This window comes from Thermobia domestica, chromosome 9, assembly GCF_964235325.1.
Source record: "Thermobia domestica chromosome 9, izTheDome1.hap1.1, whole genome shotgun sequence".
Taxonomy (NCBI): Eukaryota; Metazoa; Arthropoda; class Insecta; order Zygentoma; family Lepismatidae; genus Thermobia; species Thermobia domestica.
In genome coordinates, this window is record NC_137462.1 from 214627008 (window position 1) to 214641291 (window position 14284).

A 14284-nucleotide genomic window follows, 5' to 3' on the forward strand; every position below is an offset into this window, starting at 1 on the left:
GGTATGTACACCTTTGTCTTGCAGAACAGCAACAATGCGAGGTCCTTCGTGGCTAAGCAGTTAGCGTACGTGCCTCCAGCGTGTGTGATCCAGGTTCGATTCCCGGCGGGAGCGCATGTGGTTCGGATTCCGCGTTAATTAGTAGGTCTACGTCTCATATAGCCTCACTGCTGAACGGGATGTTAAACTTAAAAGAAATTCAACAGCTACAATGCAGGCATGAAAGCAATGAGGCCTTGGTAGGTGGTAGGAGGTATGGTGTACTACATCTGTACATACAAGTTGCGTACATAATTCCTGAAAAATTTAGTTATGAGCTCGGATCTGACGTTGAATGACAACGATGTTCAGTTCGGTTAAGACTGGAGGAGTTTGTGGATCATTGCATCAATTGAAATTCATCAATGCAACGCAATGTTGACCTTGTAATAACGAGTGTGGTTTTGCTGAAAGATGACATTATCAACTGGAAACATATCTTTCATGAATGGATGTACATGATTAGCAATAACCTGCCTATAGCTAGGAGTAGTCACGGTTCACTCCATAAGTGTACTGGGCCAATGGAGACCATATGAAGGTTTTCCAAATCATAATGGAACCACCACAAAACTGTCGTCTTCTATTGTGCACGTCTCGTGCAATTGTTTCTCTGGAAGAAGACGAAATCTTACCCGCCACCGATGTGACGAAAACAGTACCGTGATTCATCGGACCACGCACCATTATGTCATTGCTCTGCGATACGTATTTTCGGTGCGGTGCGGTGCAGTTAACATTGGTACATGCGTGGAACCGACTGCAAAGGCCCATATCTAACAGTATATCGTGAACTGTGTGTTGGGATACAGTTGTACATTGTTCACTGTTAAAGTCAGCTATTAATTGTGTCACAGTTTGCACCATATCCTGTTGTACCAACATCTCCAATTTAAGACGTCCATATATTTAATGAGGCGTGGCCGCTTCATTTCTTGTGGTTTCGTACTGGTTTCTTCGTCCTTTCCTCACATTTGGAAGAATCTAATCACTGCACATAGCGAATACGCAACGCTGTTTCTGAGATGCTCATTTCAAGCTTTCTGACTATGACTACCTGGCCCCTGTAGAACTCTGATATATTACCGTTCTTCTCCATTTTCGGTACATATATCACACTGGCTGATCGAGCGAAATTCTAGCCGTCTGGTGATCGATTCAGTTGTACTTCGTGGCTCGTCCGTCAGATGAATGACTTCATTTAAAAAGTAGGTGGTGGTCATAACGTTTTGGCTGCTCAGTATATACCGAATGAATATATTTAAACTTTGGTTGGCATATTCACCTTTCTGTCCGTCTGTGATTTTAAAATGTTTCTGAGAAGTGATCGTAAATCATTATTAGCACTTTCTATAAATGTTGAATTATAAGGAGATATGATAGGTATTGTAGATAGAATCTTAGTGTAGACAGATCAGAATTATTCTTTACTTTTACAGAACAACTTCATTTTCTTGTTAGACTTCGAAATATGAAGTAATTTCCTTTAGATGGTCTAATTATTAATTGAAAACAACTGGCCTCGAAATACAGTATTTCATTATAGTTGCTATCTTAATTGCACATTGTTTCAATAAAAGTCAGTGTTTTATTGTTTAACATTGGCTATTTTGCCGACGATAACCTATATACAAAACTTCCAGGTCTCAGATGATCAAGAAAGGCATGAATCACCCTCAGTAGTACAGAAGAAGTATGCTGTAATTTGTTCCTTGATAAATGAAACATACCACGAAATCCCAACTGCAACTGCGGTAGGGGGCGTTTCCCTATAGTTGGCAACACTCTGCTAGGATGGTACCGATGTTCTTAAGTGTAAATATGTTTGTATTTAACTGTAAGGAAGGTTTTATCCCACCTTCGAAAGAGAGGTAGAAGGAAAAGGAACTAGAACAGTAGAGCGGGTAAGATAATTAGTTCTGAGTTCCTGCTGTTTCAAATTATTTTCAATCTGGAAATTAAGGAAGCCGGGATAAAGCTTTTTATTGGCTTGGAATCAGAGTTAGGGATACGGGTGTTTCGTATGAAATATCTTTAATAATTACTTCATTACACAGACACTTATTTTCAAGTCTTAATTCATATTTGTTCTACCTGCATTTGGTTCCCCGAGAAAGAGCCTGATCCTTCACAGATATGATATTCCTGATCAAATAAAATGATGCTTTCTACAGATAGCTTTCTTTTAAATATTGCTTTTCACAGGACGTTGTCTTCAGATAGAAGACAAGACAAGTCTTCTATCACAGTATAAGATGTCTTTTCAGCTGATCTGGAAGTTAATGATTAAAACTGAAAGAAAATCATAAATAACGACATCAAAAACATAAGTGAACATGGAAAGATTGTCTCACAATTATTGAACAAGAGAACAATATTCAACATCAGATTTATATATATATATTATATACTATATAATGAATATTTTTCTTTATGGAAAATTATAAATTTCATTTCAACACACAACATGAAAGAATAATTCGAAACAGGGGAGCAATACGTATTACGATCCATGTATACACCATCGATATTCATTCAAATGCTGCTCATCTAATAACTCGCGGCTTGATTCCGATATTATATTATATCTCCAACTCGATATTATATTCCACCTGTATTAAATTGCTGGGAACATTTTTGATAGTATTCTTACGACACTTTCCAACATTTATCTTACAAAATTGACATAAAATATCACGAATCCAAATGTAAGCTTCCATAACATCATACTTTCTTAACATCGTACCATAAAATTGCTGTCAGAATGTTATAGCTAAAATCGTTTATTCTTCTTTTGATTCTGCTGTTTATACGATAAACTAAACAATATATGTGTATATTTCCATACTGACAAAGTTAAATTTTGTTTCCAGATAGCAAATGATTGTAGAAAAGAATGGAACTTCCATCAAAGATCTCCCTTCGTTTCCTTTTCTTCATTTTTTCACCCATGAGTAAGTATAATATTTAATACGATTCAATGGGCAATGTAAAGAAAAGAAATTAGAAACATTTCCCTTTAATATGCACATTTTCGAATTTAAACTATGTTTTCAATGAACGAACTTACGGTTAATTAGTCCCATTGATAAGAAACTCGAAGGTGCACTACTTTGAAACTAAAACATAAGTGATTTTTCAGAATTTTCCGCACAAAATACACCGTATTCATACAAATCCATGATAGTTGGACATGGTTTGCAAAATAATCTCATTGCTCACATATGAAATGAAAATACACTGCTCTGTTTCCATTGAGAAAAATTTATTGCGGAAGCTTGCGTTCATCAAGCTGCTAAGCCTCAGCCTTGATAAGAGCATTATTAATTCCTAATTCCTAATATTTGTTTGATCAGATTATCCAACTTTTGCAAGGCTATGCGACTCCAACATTTTCAGAGAGCCTTCCAGAGCTCTTCAGTATTTCTTGGCATGTGCTCACGGACTGCCATGTTAAGTTCATCCCACAAGAGTTCGATGGGTATCAAATTCGGAGATTGTGGTAGCTATTCCATTTTTGTGATGATGTGAGCTTTGTAAATAATTACGGCATAACTGGGAAGAATGTTTGTGAGCATTATCCTGTTCTAGTACAAAGTTACGTCTCAAACTTCGTTCTCTTAATGGAATTACATGCCACAATTAAATGTCGTAACACATGTTTTCGTTAAGTCTTATTCCGTTGATTTGAACTAAATCACCAACTTAATTGCCTATAAAACATCCCCATATAGTAACACTGCCTTTTCCGTGTTTCACTGTAAACATTACACAGTCGGAATAAAAGCGCTTTTCAAAAGACGACGTATAAACACCTGATGTTGGGAACCGAAAAGTTGACATTTAGATTCGTCTGTCCAGAATACCCTTTTCCATTATTCATCGTTGGAGTCTTTATGTCTTTACCACTCTCCAATGTTTCCTGCTTAAACGAGTAATTTCTTTACTGCAACCGCACCCCCAATACCGAAAATATGCAGACTTTGAACCACTTTCCTATCTGACCTCGATTGAGAACGGCCCTTCCGAGCGGTTAAATGTATATTCATTTACTTATAGTCGTAATGAACTTGTCCTTTCCAGAAATTGTTATTTCTGGACATTCAATTTATTTCCTTGCAATATTTACACCAGTTTATTACTGTTCGATGCATTGCTCCAACAGATATCCGCAAACACTGAGCGATTTTTTGCCGATAAGAGCTTTCCTCTCTCAAAATAATCACTTAAGCATATGATTCGACACTTAATTCCTAGCATTACTTTCTCATTTTATAGTACTTGCACTTTCTTCACACACTTTTACTGGTTCAGGCGAGAACAGCACGGTCGAATGCCACAAATTGGCACACAATTTTTCCAAATACAATACGATTCAATAATGCATATACAACTGTATGTAGTAGTATATATACAAGTCCTGACAAGGGTTCGTACAAACATCACTAGATATTGAAACGGTGCATCAGCAGACAAAGTGTGACATTAGTTAACTATTTACTGCAAAGCAATTTTCCTCAATAAATACGTTGCAATGAAATCAGAATCATGCACTTTTGTATTCTTGTATGAACAATGTTCTTTATTTTAAAAAATAAGACCAATAAACGGGATTTTGTTAAACACAATATTTTTTATTTGGAAAATTCTGAAAAATTAATAGTGTGCTCAGACTTTTGAAAGTGACTGTATACTAGCTGATCTGTCTGTTCTCACGGAGAGAATATGTTTAAGAAAAATATTTGAACCTCTTTCCCTTTAGGATACCCATTTTAATAAAAGTGCAGTGATAAAAAATACGTAATATCACCGCTTTCCATCTCTATTCCTCACCCATTTTCATCTTTCATACCTATGGAGATGGAACTTGGACTTCAGTATCGGTTGTGTCATTATTCATCTCAGTGACCCAGAGAACCATAAATTATGCACTAACACCAATCGTTTTCGATTATTTTTGCATGTTAACCTCATGACCATAAGGTATAAATTTGGACCTTGAACAGCAGTTCGACTTAGAAATGCATTTCTTACAAATTATTTTTCTTTGTAGAGCTAAAAATTCTAAATGGAATAGTGTTTGTTTGATCGCAATAGGTTCAGTCGTTAGCGAGTAACAGAGAAAAAAAGATTTTGTGATGACGTCATCCGTGGTCGCCAAAAATCATCAAATTCGGTGCTGCGGTTTAGGAGGAATTGGCCCCAAATATCGTTACATTCATTATTTATATAGAAAATGCCCCTATCCTGCCTTAAAACACTGGTACACATGTCCCTCTTTTTTAACGAGGACTTTATACGCTGAGTTCCATCTTTCTAACTTGACAGGCTAGTGAGATACTGTATGTTTGGCATATTTTTGAACCTCGCTACCCCTTTTTATTACATTATGGTAAGCCCTTCTGATAATATAATAAAACCCTAAGTTAGGTTAGGGTGCACTCATGTACAGAAAGCGACAAAAGTTCTTTCCGATTGGTAAAATTTTATTTTGGGTATAAAAGCGGAATGTGCACAGTTTCACTGAGTTTCAAAGCTTGAACGTACAGAAAATTACATTCTTTTTAATTTAATGTAAACTGTATTCAAATTGCCCGTCCATTCTAAAGTTATTTACAAAATTAATTTCATCAAACGGAGTGAACTTCTGTCGCTGACGTATCAAAAGTCGTCAAAATCGGTCCAGCGGTGTAAGAGGAGTTAACCGTCAACATTTTTAAATTTCATTTATAATATGTACATTTCAATGATGTTATGAAGCTTTGCATTTAATGAGAGACTAATTAACTGGCTAGTACATATTTTTTCATACTTGAAGCTGTTGTTTTATGAAAACTTTGTTATATCTAAAGGTACATTTCATAATATATATTGTACTTAAATGCATGTAATTACTATCCACTATAAATTCATAAGACTATAGGTACATTACTATTTCCAAAGGATGTATGACAGCGAATATAGCAGTAAAATTACTGATTATAATCTAAAGTAATTTGCTATACTACATGTAAATAAGGTGCAGGAATCACATTGACATTACAGTTTCTTGATGAATATTTAAGTGCTTCGACAACGTAAGCTATAAATCGAGTGATACAAATACCTGATAGAAGATATAAGATAGTTTACGCCAAGTACATCCCTTTATTAATCATTTAACTTAAATATATTAATTTAATGTAGGTATACAGAAATTTCCTACTTCTATTAAAACAATCTCGCATATTTCTTACGCATATTGCAATATTATGAAGTGATCATGAAGTGACATTTAATGACAAAAGATGGTAGCGTATTTATAAGAGAAAAGCAATTGTCGATATCGATTTTTCATAAAATTACTCTGTGGGACATAATATTATTGGAATTTTTAATAGTATATCAACTGTACACTAGCAAAACGTGTACGAGTAATAGGTTTTTTCAGTGCTATTTAATTAGTTCTTGTCTTCAGCTTCTGATAACCGGGCTCGATTCCCAGTGGGAGTTTATCTGGTTGGAATTCCACACTAAAGTGTAGGTCCATATCTTGTATAGCCCCGGTGATGAACTGGATACTAAGCTCCAGATCAAATAATAAACTTAATATGTGATCCGAAGTGAATGAGCTGTACAGGGAATCAAATACGAACCTTTCGCGCTGAATGCGCATATACTTACTATAGTCTATAGCCAAGTGAGAGGTCCATAAAAATAATTTAAAGCTTTATTGTATTCATTACTTACTGCTAATTCACGTGCTCATGTGCATATGTTAAATCGAATTTATGCAGAAATTGATTCAAATTGGAAATGGTTGAAATACAGGAGCAACACAAACTCCATGGGATGCGCTTTGTTTTTGAAATATTCCTTTGCATTAATTAGTATGGTCTGTAAGTTAATTATATTGAATCTTGTAAAATATTTCACTCGTGAACAAAAGCAAATCTAGTTTAAAAATAAATAAAGAAGTTACTACAATGAATAATTCTTGGTGGGGTCTTGTGGACCTCAGTGTTATAATTAAGAGTTAAGATACTTTCCATAAAATATTCCGTGAACTATTTGAATTGAAAATGGAAAAAACTTAAAGAAAATAAGAAACTTAGGTAAATATTGTTTGTTTATAAATATTAAATCATTTTAGTATTATATCCTTTTCTTGTTTCCAATTTTTGTTTTGTTGTAATTACAAAACAACGATCTTTCATTTAACATAATTTTATTGTAGACGTTAATGCTAAAATTAGTTATGATTTTCGCTAGCATTTCTTTCTTTATATATATCTGTTATTCGGATAAGAAACAGATTTCTACATAGTTGAAAGGGAGGCTTTAATTTCCTCGCAAGATGGCGATATGGTTAATCAAGAAATGAACGTCGTAATTTACATTTTATGTGACTCCCAGATGACAAGAGGCATTAATCCTGTTATAATTAATGTTGTCTTAGTATTTCGCTCATTCTCGGCGATCGAAATCGCCCTCTCAGCAAAGTTCTCCTGGAAAGCTAAAAGTCTTTGCTCTAACAACCTTTATTATACTGTTTTAATACTTACGTTCATCTTTCTTCCTCACAACAACTATTGAGGTGGTAACAACACATTTATGCAGGAAAATACTATTTCTTTCATGCAAATACAATATAGTTTTCGGAAGTAAGAAACATGGAAATTATCGCTGTTTCCGTGATGTGATCATTGGTGCTAAATCATCATTCACTTCTGATAAAATAATTTTAAGTCAACCCCAGGGAAAGTAAGCTTGTAAGGACAGTTTCCTTTCTCCAGGTTGTCTCATTATACTGGAACTATTTCTACAAATTATACGCATATTATCGCCATTTACTTGCATATACAATCCATCTGTTTTAACTAACACACATTACCATAGGACGATAGACCAGAGTTTACTTGAAATTATCAAAACTTACCTGCTACACGACAGTTCAAGGCAAAACTTTCATCTTATGAGAAAACATAGATAATCTAAGTGTCCAAGATATAAAATCAGAGAAATAGAATATTATTACATGCTTTATATATATATATATATATATATATATATATATATATATATATATATATATATATATATATATATAACGAAAACTCAAGTGCGTAAACTTAAAATTATGCGTCACATTAAAGTTTTTTTTGGGGGGGGGCACTTTGATGTTACTGCATATCAGTACGCTGCATTGGTTTGGAAACTTCCAGTTTTAGGACCCTTTCCAGAACCTAGGATATGACCTATAGTTTAATACTTAAGTAATATTATCGATCTGTGAGACCGCTAGTGGCTTTTAAAGCTACAAAAATATGTATAATTCACAACTTAAAATTGTTTCATTAAAAGAAAAAAAATAACTTCACATCCAAAGATAGTCATTAAGTTAAATATATATAATATCAAATTGCAAGGTTCTCCCAAAGGAAATATAACTGGGAACCCTGTACACAAAAGGCGCACGCACTAGCCACTAGACCAACTGAAAGATTCAATATACAGGAGTCCCAAATATTCGTAAATTAGAATTAGAATTTGATTTTTTGTGGTCATGAAGCGAGTGACGTTTCTTGAAACATATGTTTTTGAAGCATTAAACATAACAAAAAGTTCAAAATTCGATTGAATATTTGGAGGGCACTGTAGCTTAGTGCTAGAGACCTCTCTTGTACGAAAGGTCCTTGGTTCGATCCCAGGTCATTTAGTTGGTAATAGACAACATCATGTCAGTGGGTTTTCTTTGAATTCTCTCATTTCCTCCCACTACCTCATTTCACCAGTTTATTTATATTCATCCACTTTTATTAATGATCCGTGGTCTTAGCCTAAAAGACATTATCACTAAATGTTAAACTAGAAATTTCATTTCTTTTTTAAATAGATTATTTGAGAACGGAGGATGATATTACTATAGGGACAAATGTCGTGCTATTGACTTAAGTCAAATTTTAAAATAGAATCTGATAGATTTACAAAATTAGATTTATAAGAAAATATGGAAACAAGTCACACCACGAGTATTCTGCCCAACCATGTAATCCTTTCTGTACCCAACTGATTGGGCAAAGTTTTGTATATTTTTCTTTTTCAAGATATCAGCAAATTGAAACATAAAGCTCGCTTCCGTAACTCGTACTTGGACAGGGAGGAAAGAAAACGGCTCATGATTACATATAATTGGACTTGCTCAAAATTCTAAATGCAGTGCTCTTGAAATATTGCCGTTTATATAAATGAAATTGTCAGATATCGATAAAAAATATCATCATCTCTGAGATTCTTCGAACAAAATGGAAAGAAATTGAGGAAGATTTATTGAACAAATTATCCTTTGATCTGTGATGCTGTACAAAGGGAAGACTCCAGTTCTTCGATGAAAATAAAATATGAACAAATTGATATATATATATATATATATATATATATATATATATATATATATATATATATATATAGTAACTTTTGCTACTGTTTCATGATACGATTGTATTTTCTACTACTAAATCCGAACTAGGTATAAAGTTTTCACGTAATTCACTTTTCATATCCACAAGGTTTAGTGTGTTCATGTTAATAGACGGTACGTTGTAATATGGCTATTATGTGTTATGCATTTTAAAACATGAACCATTATAAAGTTTCAAGTAATGAAATATTATGTTTATCCAGATGCTTACCTACTTATTATTTTTCTTTACGTTTTCTAGGTCCAGTGCTGTTGTTGGCCATTCAAAAGTTCGCTAAACAACCGGAGTATACGGAAGTGAATCCGGGTGACGATGCACTTTTAGTGTGTAAAGTGTATGACAAGAAAGGACAATGTTCTTGGCAGAAGGATGACAAGGTAAGCATTTTTTCATATTTTACACGAAAAGAAATTATCATCATTTTAACAAAAAAAGAGATCTTTCAAGAAGTGCATGTTGCTGTAACACACACGTTTGTATTATTATTATTATTATTATTATTATTATTATTATTATTATTATTATTATTATTATTATTATTATTATTATTATTATTTTATGTGATACAATAGTGTCATTACAGGAAAAGAAATAAAGAATTGTAAATCTTCTATCAATATATTACATTACGTGTTTTAAATTAAGCTTATAAGTCTGTTTGTTTTCTTCGTTGCTTTTGTGAATAACAAATCCTAGCACCCGATAACAAAGACATTTGATTGCTGTCTAATATTTCTAAGCGTAAGATTTCTTCTATATCTATATCTATCTATCTATCTACATATATATATATATATATATATATATATATATATATATATATATATATATATATATATATATATATATATATATATAATATCAAAAAGATCTAATCAGAAATATTTTTTGTAATGAATGAGTAATGTCAGTAAACTTTTTACGGATAATATTTGTGAAAAGTGCTCTTTCATACCTACAAATGTTACTTTTCACCTCAATGTAAATCATAGGTGGTGGTTGATTAATTCGATATCGTTTCTTTTTTCCAGAGTCATGAAAAGTTATGAAATTTTGAACAGTTTATACGTTACCAAATATGCATAATAATAAATTGGTATGATTCAATATGATGTTGGAAACTGATAACCTCGATAATATTTATACTACTGCACTAGATTGCTTGTCGAAAGAGTAAAGCACTTGAAATTTTTTGGTGCATAGTCAGCAGAATACGTAATTGTTTCGGCAATCCATGCTCTCCAATGATATTTAATATCATTGAAATATTCTTCCTTTTGTTTTAAACAGAAATGTAACACGCGGGTTCTTTTAAATAAGCTATTTCTGCTGTTTCCCGAAATTTGTTTCTCAGTCGTAGCAGGTACCACCAGAATTGAATTATCTGAGCTGTTTCGTCTGTTTGAGCTATTAAGCGTTGTTTCGTCGTTGCCGCGAGCGAGACCATAGAAACATATGCAAGGTAGTTCGATCACGTGCCAAGGAGTTGCTAACTATCGAACGGGAAGCATGATAAATCACAAAGCTTGTATGTAAAACATATGGAAACGTATGTTTAATAATTATTTTACTTATAATGTTGAGGTTTACATTATACTTGTTTATTGAAGTTAATTTTTTAAACTTTATTTTATGGTTGAAAATGTATTATATGAAACTTAAAAATGGAAAATGGGATTAAATACAATCATGGTCTACAAAGAGTAATAACGCAAAGGAAGCTTTTAAAGGATGAGATATAGTTTACTTATTGCTTTTGATCATTACATTCATATAATTTCTTGTATTTTGTCTTATAAACGAAAGGATACGCGTTAATTTTTGTGTCTAACACACATACTTCTATCACAAAACTTTGGAAGGTAGTATAAGAGGAATTACACAGTTCTGACAATTATTAATATCTCTCAACCACTAGTTCAGTGGCTAGAGCGCGTTACTTTGGTGCAAGATCTCGGGTTTATTTCCGGTGACAAAACCTTGAAAACTTTGAACGAGAAGTATAATATTGGTTCGAATTCCAGTTTAAGCTGCAGATCCAAGTCTCATAGTCTCGGTGCTGAAAGGAACGCTACACTTCAAAACAATCAATCAATCAACGTGTGTAATTTACATCTAACCCTGTTACCCCTGGAGTTTGTATTCTCCCTCCCAGGAAGAAATGTTTTGGATGGAACATTTATTACAATTATTCCATTTTATCGTAAGAAGTTATTTATAAAATCTACCAGCGTTGTGCAATTCCTGTCTAAGTTGACCATTTAATTCTTTTCACTTGCCATGTGGAAAGTAAAGGGCGAGCCCACGGGGGACAGGTCTAATTTAAAGATAAAGGCTCACACATTTATTCTTTAAAAAATCAGCACGTAGTGGAGGTGATAAGTTTAGAATCATGCTGCGCACGCCTTTATTTACCCAGGTTGCCCTAGGTACCCATTTCACAAGGACTGGATGACCATTAGAATCGCATTGGGACGAAGATAGGATGAGAAAAAACTCTCCCCACCGGGGATCAAACCTATGACGCCTTACCAACTACGCTACACTTGGCTTGGCTTGGCACGAGGCTGTTTCTGAGAGAAAGAAAGAATATCTGTTTATAATTGAATTCAACACCTAATACTGCAACTGGAATATTCATTAAGCGTTAAATATTACTATTGTTTTTCAGTACTTATCTTACCGTAATTTTTATCAGTATGTAGGTACAGAAATATATATTTTTTTAGAAATTCTTCTACAATTCTAAAGTAATCAAAAGTTATCTATTACCAATATGTTATTTTCCGTTTCAAACAAAACATCCATTCAAAAATTAATAATTCCTAACCTAGTAGAAAAAGAATAATTCAAATACTATTTCAAGCGAAGCAAAATTCAATTACTAGTGCGTTCATTTTATATATATCTTCTGGGTGTGACCGGGAAATTATCATGTTCATATCGTCCATCCGGAACCGCGCTGTGCATCACCGGTGTTCAACGGACTGCTTTTTGGAAAACATAATTGTGTACATTGAAAATAAATTTGATAATTATGTAACGTACTACGAGTGATATTACTACCTATTCTTCAACTATCACGGGAATTTTAGTAGTCGTTAGTTACACTTGTTAACATCATTTTTTTATTTCTGCTGGAACGTGGGCTCTCTCTTCTTCTTCAAAGTCATATTCATTGGCATGATAAGTTGAATCATGTAGATTGACGTTAACTTCTTTGACCAACTTTTTAATGTTTGTCGACATTTTTATCATCTACTAGAAAAATACAAATCCTCCCAAGAGGATTTGAATGAATTTGGGATTGGCGATTTACGTTTTACATGAGCAGTCCGCTTCACTCAGACTACTCGATATGGTGTCATATATATATATATATATTTAAATGGAAACGTCGATGCTACTCTGCTGGTTTACTGCCCGTTTGCTCATAACTTCTAGTTGCTTACATGAGCAAATCTACTCATTGGCTTTCCGCGGATGAGCAGAATTCTGAAGAAGCATTGAATAGAGAAAATGAATGAGTCTAGCTTTAAAGATCTGTCTAAAAGTTCGTTACGAATATATTGTTTGGTACAAGTTCCTCACTCTGGTGTTAAAAAGTAAATAGTGATGAATCGCACAGAAATTAAAAAAACATTATCCCTCTCTTTTCGTTGCATCTGGTAATTCGTTGTCTTCGATTTAATTTCAAGCGAGCTATTTGTAATGTCTTATGCTCGACTGTTTTTGAAAATCTTTCGGTAATTCCTTTGTAACTCTTCAATGAGTTATTGTGCTCGCGTTCAAATGTCCAAAGATATTTTGTAATCACCCTTTCTCTCTTTTATAGAATAGTTTTACTCCCTGTTTAAGTTCACATTTATGTTTATTTTTGATAGACATGTCACGAGGATGCACCTTCTCCCCACGGATTCTAAAAATATTCATTTAATTGATATCCGTCCTATCTTATGATATATTTATTTTCTCGTTCTTAGTACTTTGAAATTTCTGATTAAACACGAATTTTTGCATTTACGATAAAACTAGATATTATTGTTTTTACAAATTTATAATATCGTGACTTGCTTATAATTATAACCTTTTTATAAGTGTAGTATTCTATTGCATTGTGTATATTGTTTAAAACAAATGCTGAATGACAGTTAAATGGTCACTATGCTCGTACTGTACAGTTCGTTGCTCTTGTTAAGTGATCCAATCCAGTACGTTTTGTTAAGAGGTCATACAGGACGAGAGTTTCATTTGAACGATCTTTTTAAAGTTAACCTTCAAGGACTTTTACTTATATGAGTCATGATTCTTTTTTCTCTTAACGTTGTACGGTGGAAGAGGTATCCGCCTTCAAGATCAATATTTGAGTCTTGCTAGATTGATTGGTGCTGAAACGATTCAAGAAGGAATGGTTGGGACACACTATATAACGTACTCCTTGAAAATAGCCTTCAATGCTTGAGCGGTTCTCGGCTAGCAGCTACTTTGCCTGTTCATCAATCCCTTCCTTCTGCTGCGGTCTGTCAATATTTGTTTAATCGATTTTTGTGGTAGGAATTTCTAATCGGTGAGAACCACTGAATGAATTTCTGTACCATGATTTCCTTTAATAACAGAGTGTAGCTCATGCTACCGTATATTTAACGAGACATTATCATATGATGCATCATGTTACCAGTGTAGTTTGTATATTTTTATATAATGGTCTTGTTGAGATTATAAAACAGTTTATGAAAAATTAAAATAAGAGAAGAATAGAGAGAGGAAAGTATAATTGGAAGAGG

General features: G+C 33.5%; 1 protein-coding gene across 1 annotated transcript in view; it reads left to right on the forward strand.

The window, feature by feature from the left end:
* LOC145661145 (irregular chiasm C-roughest protein) overlaps positions 1–14284 on the forward strand; it is a 944967-nt gene that overhangs the window by 107421 nt on the left and 823262 nt on the right. Inside the window, exon 2 of the mRNA XM_081726593.1 lies at positions 9703–9877. Coding sequence (XP_081582719.1) covers positions 9703–9877 — 175 coding nt within the window. The remainder of the gene's footprint in view (positions 1–9702; positions 9878–14284) is intronic.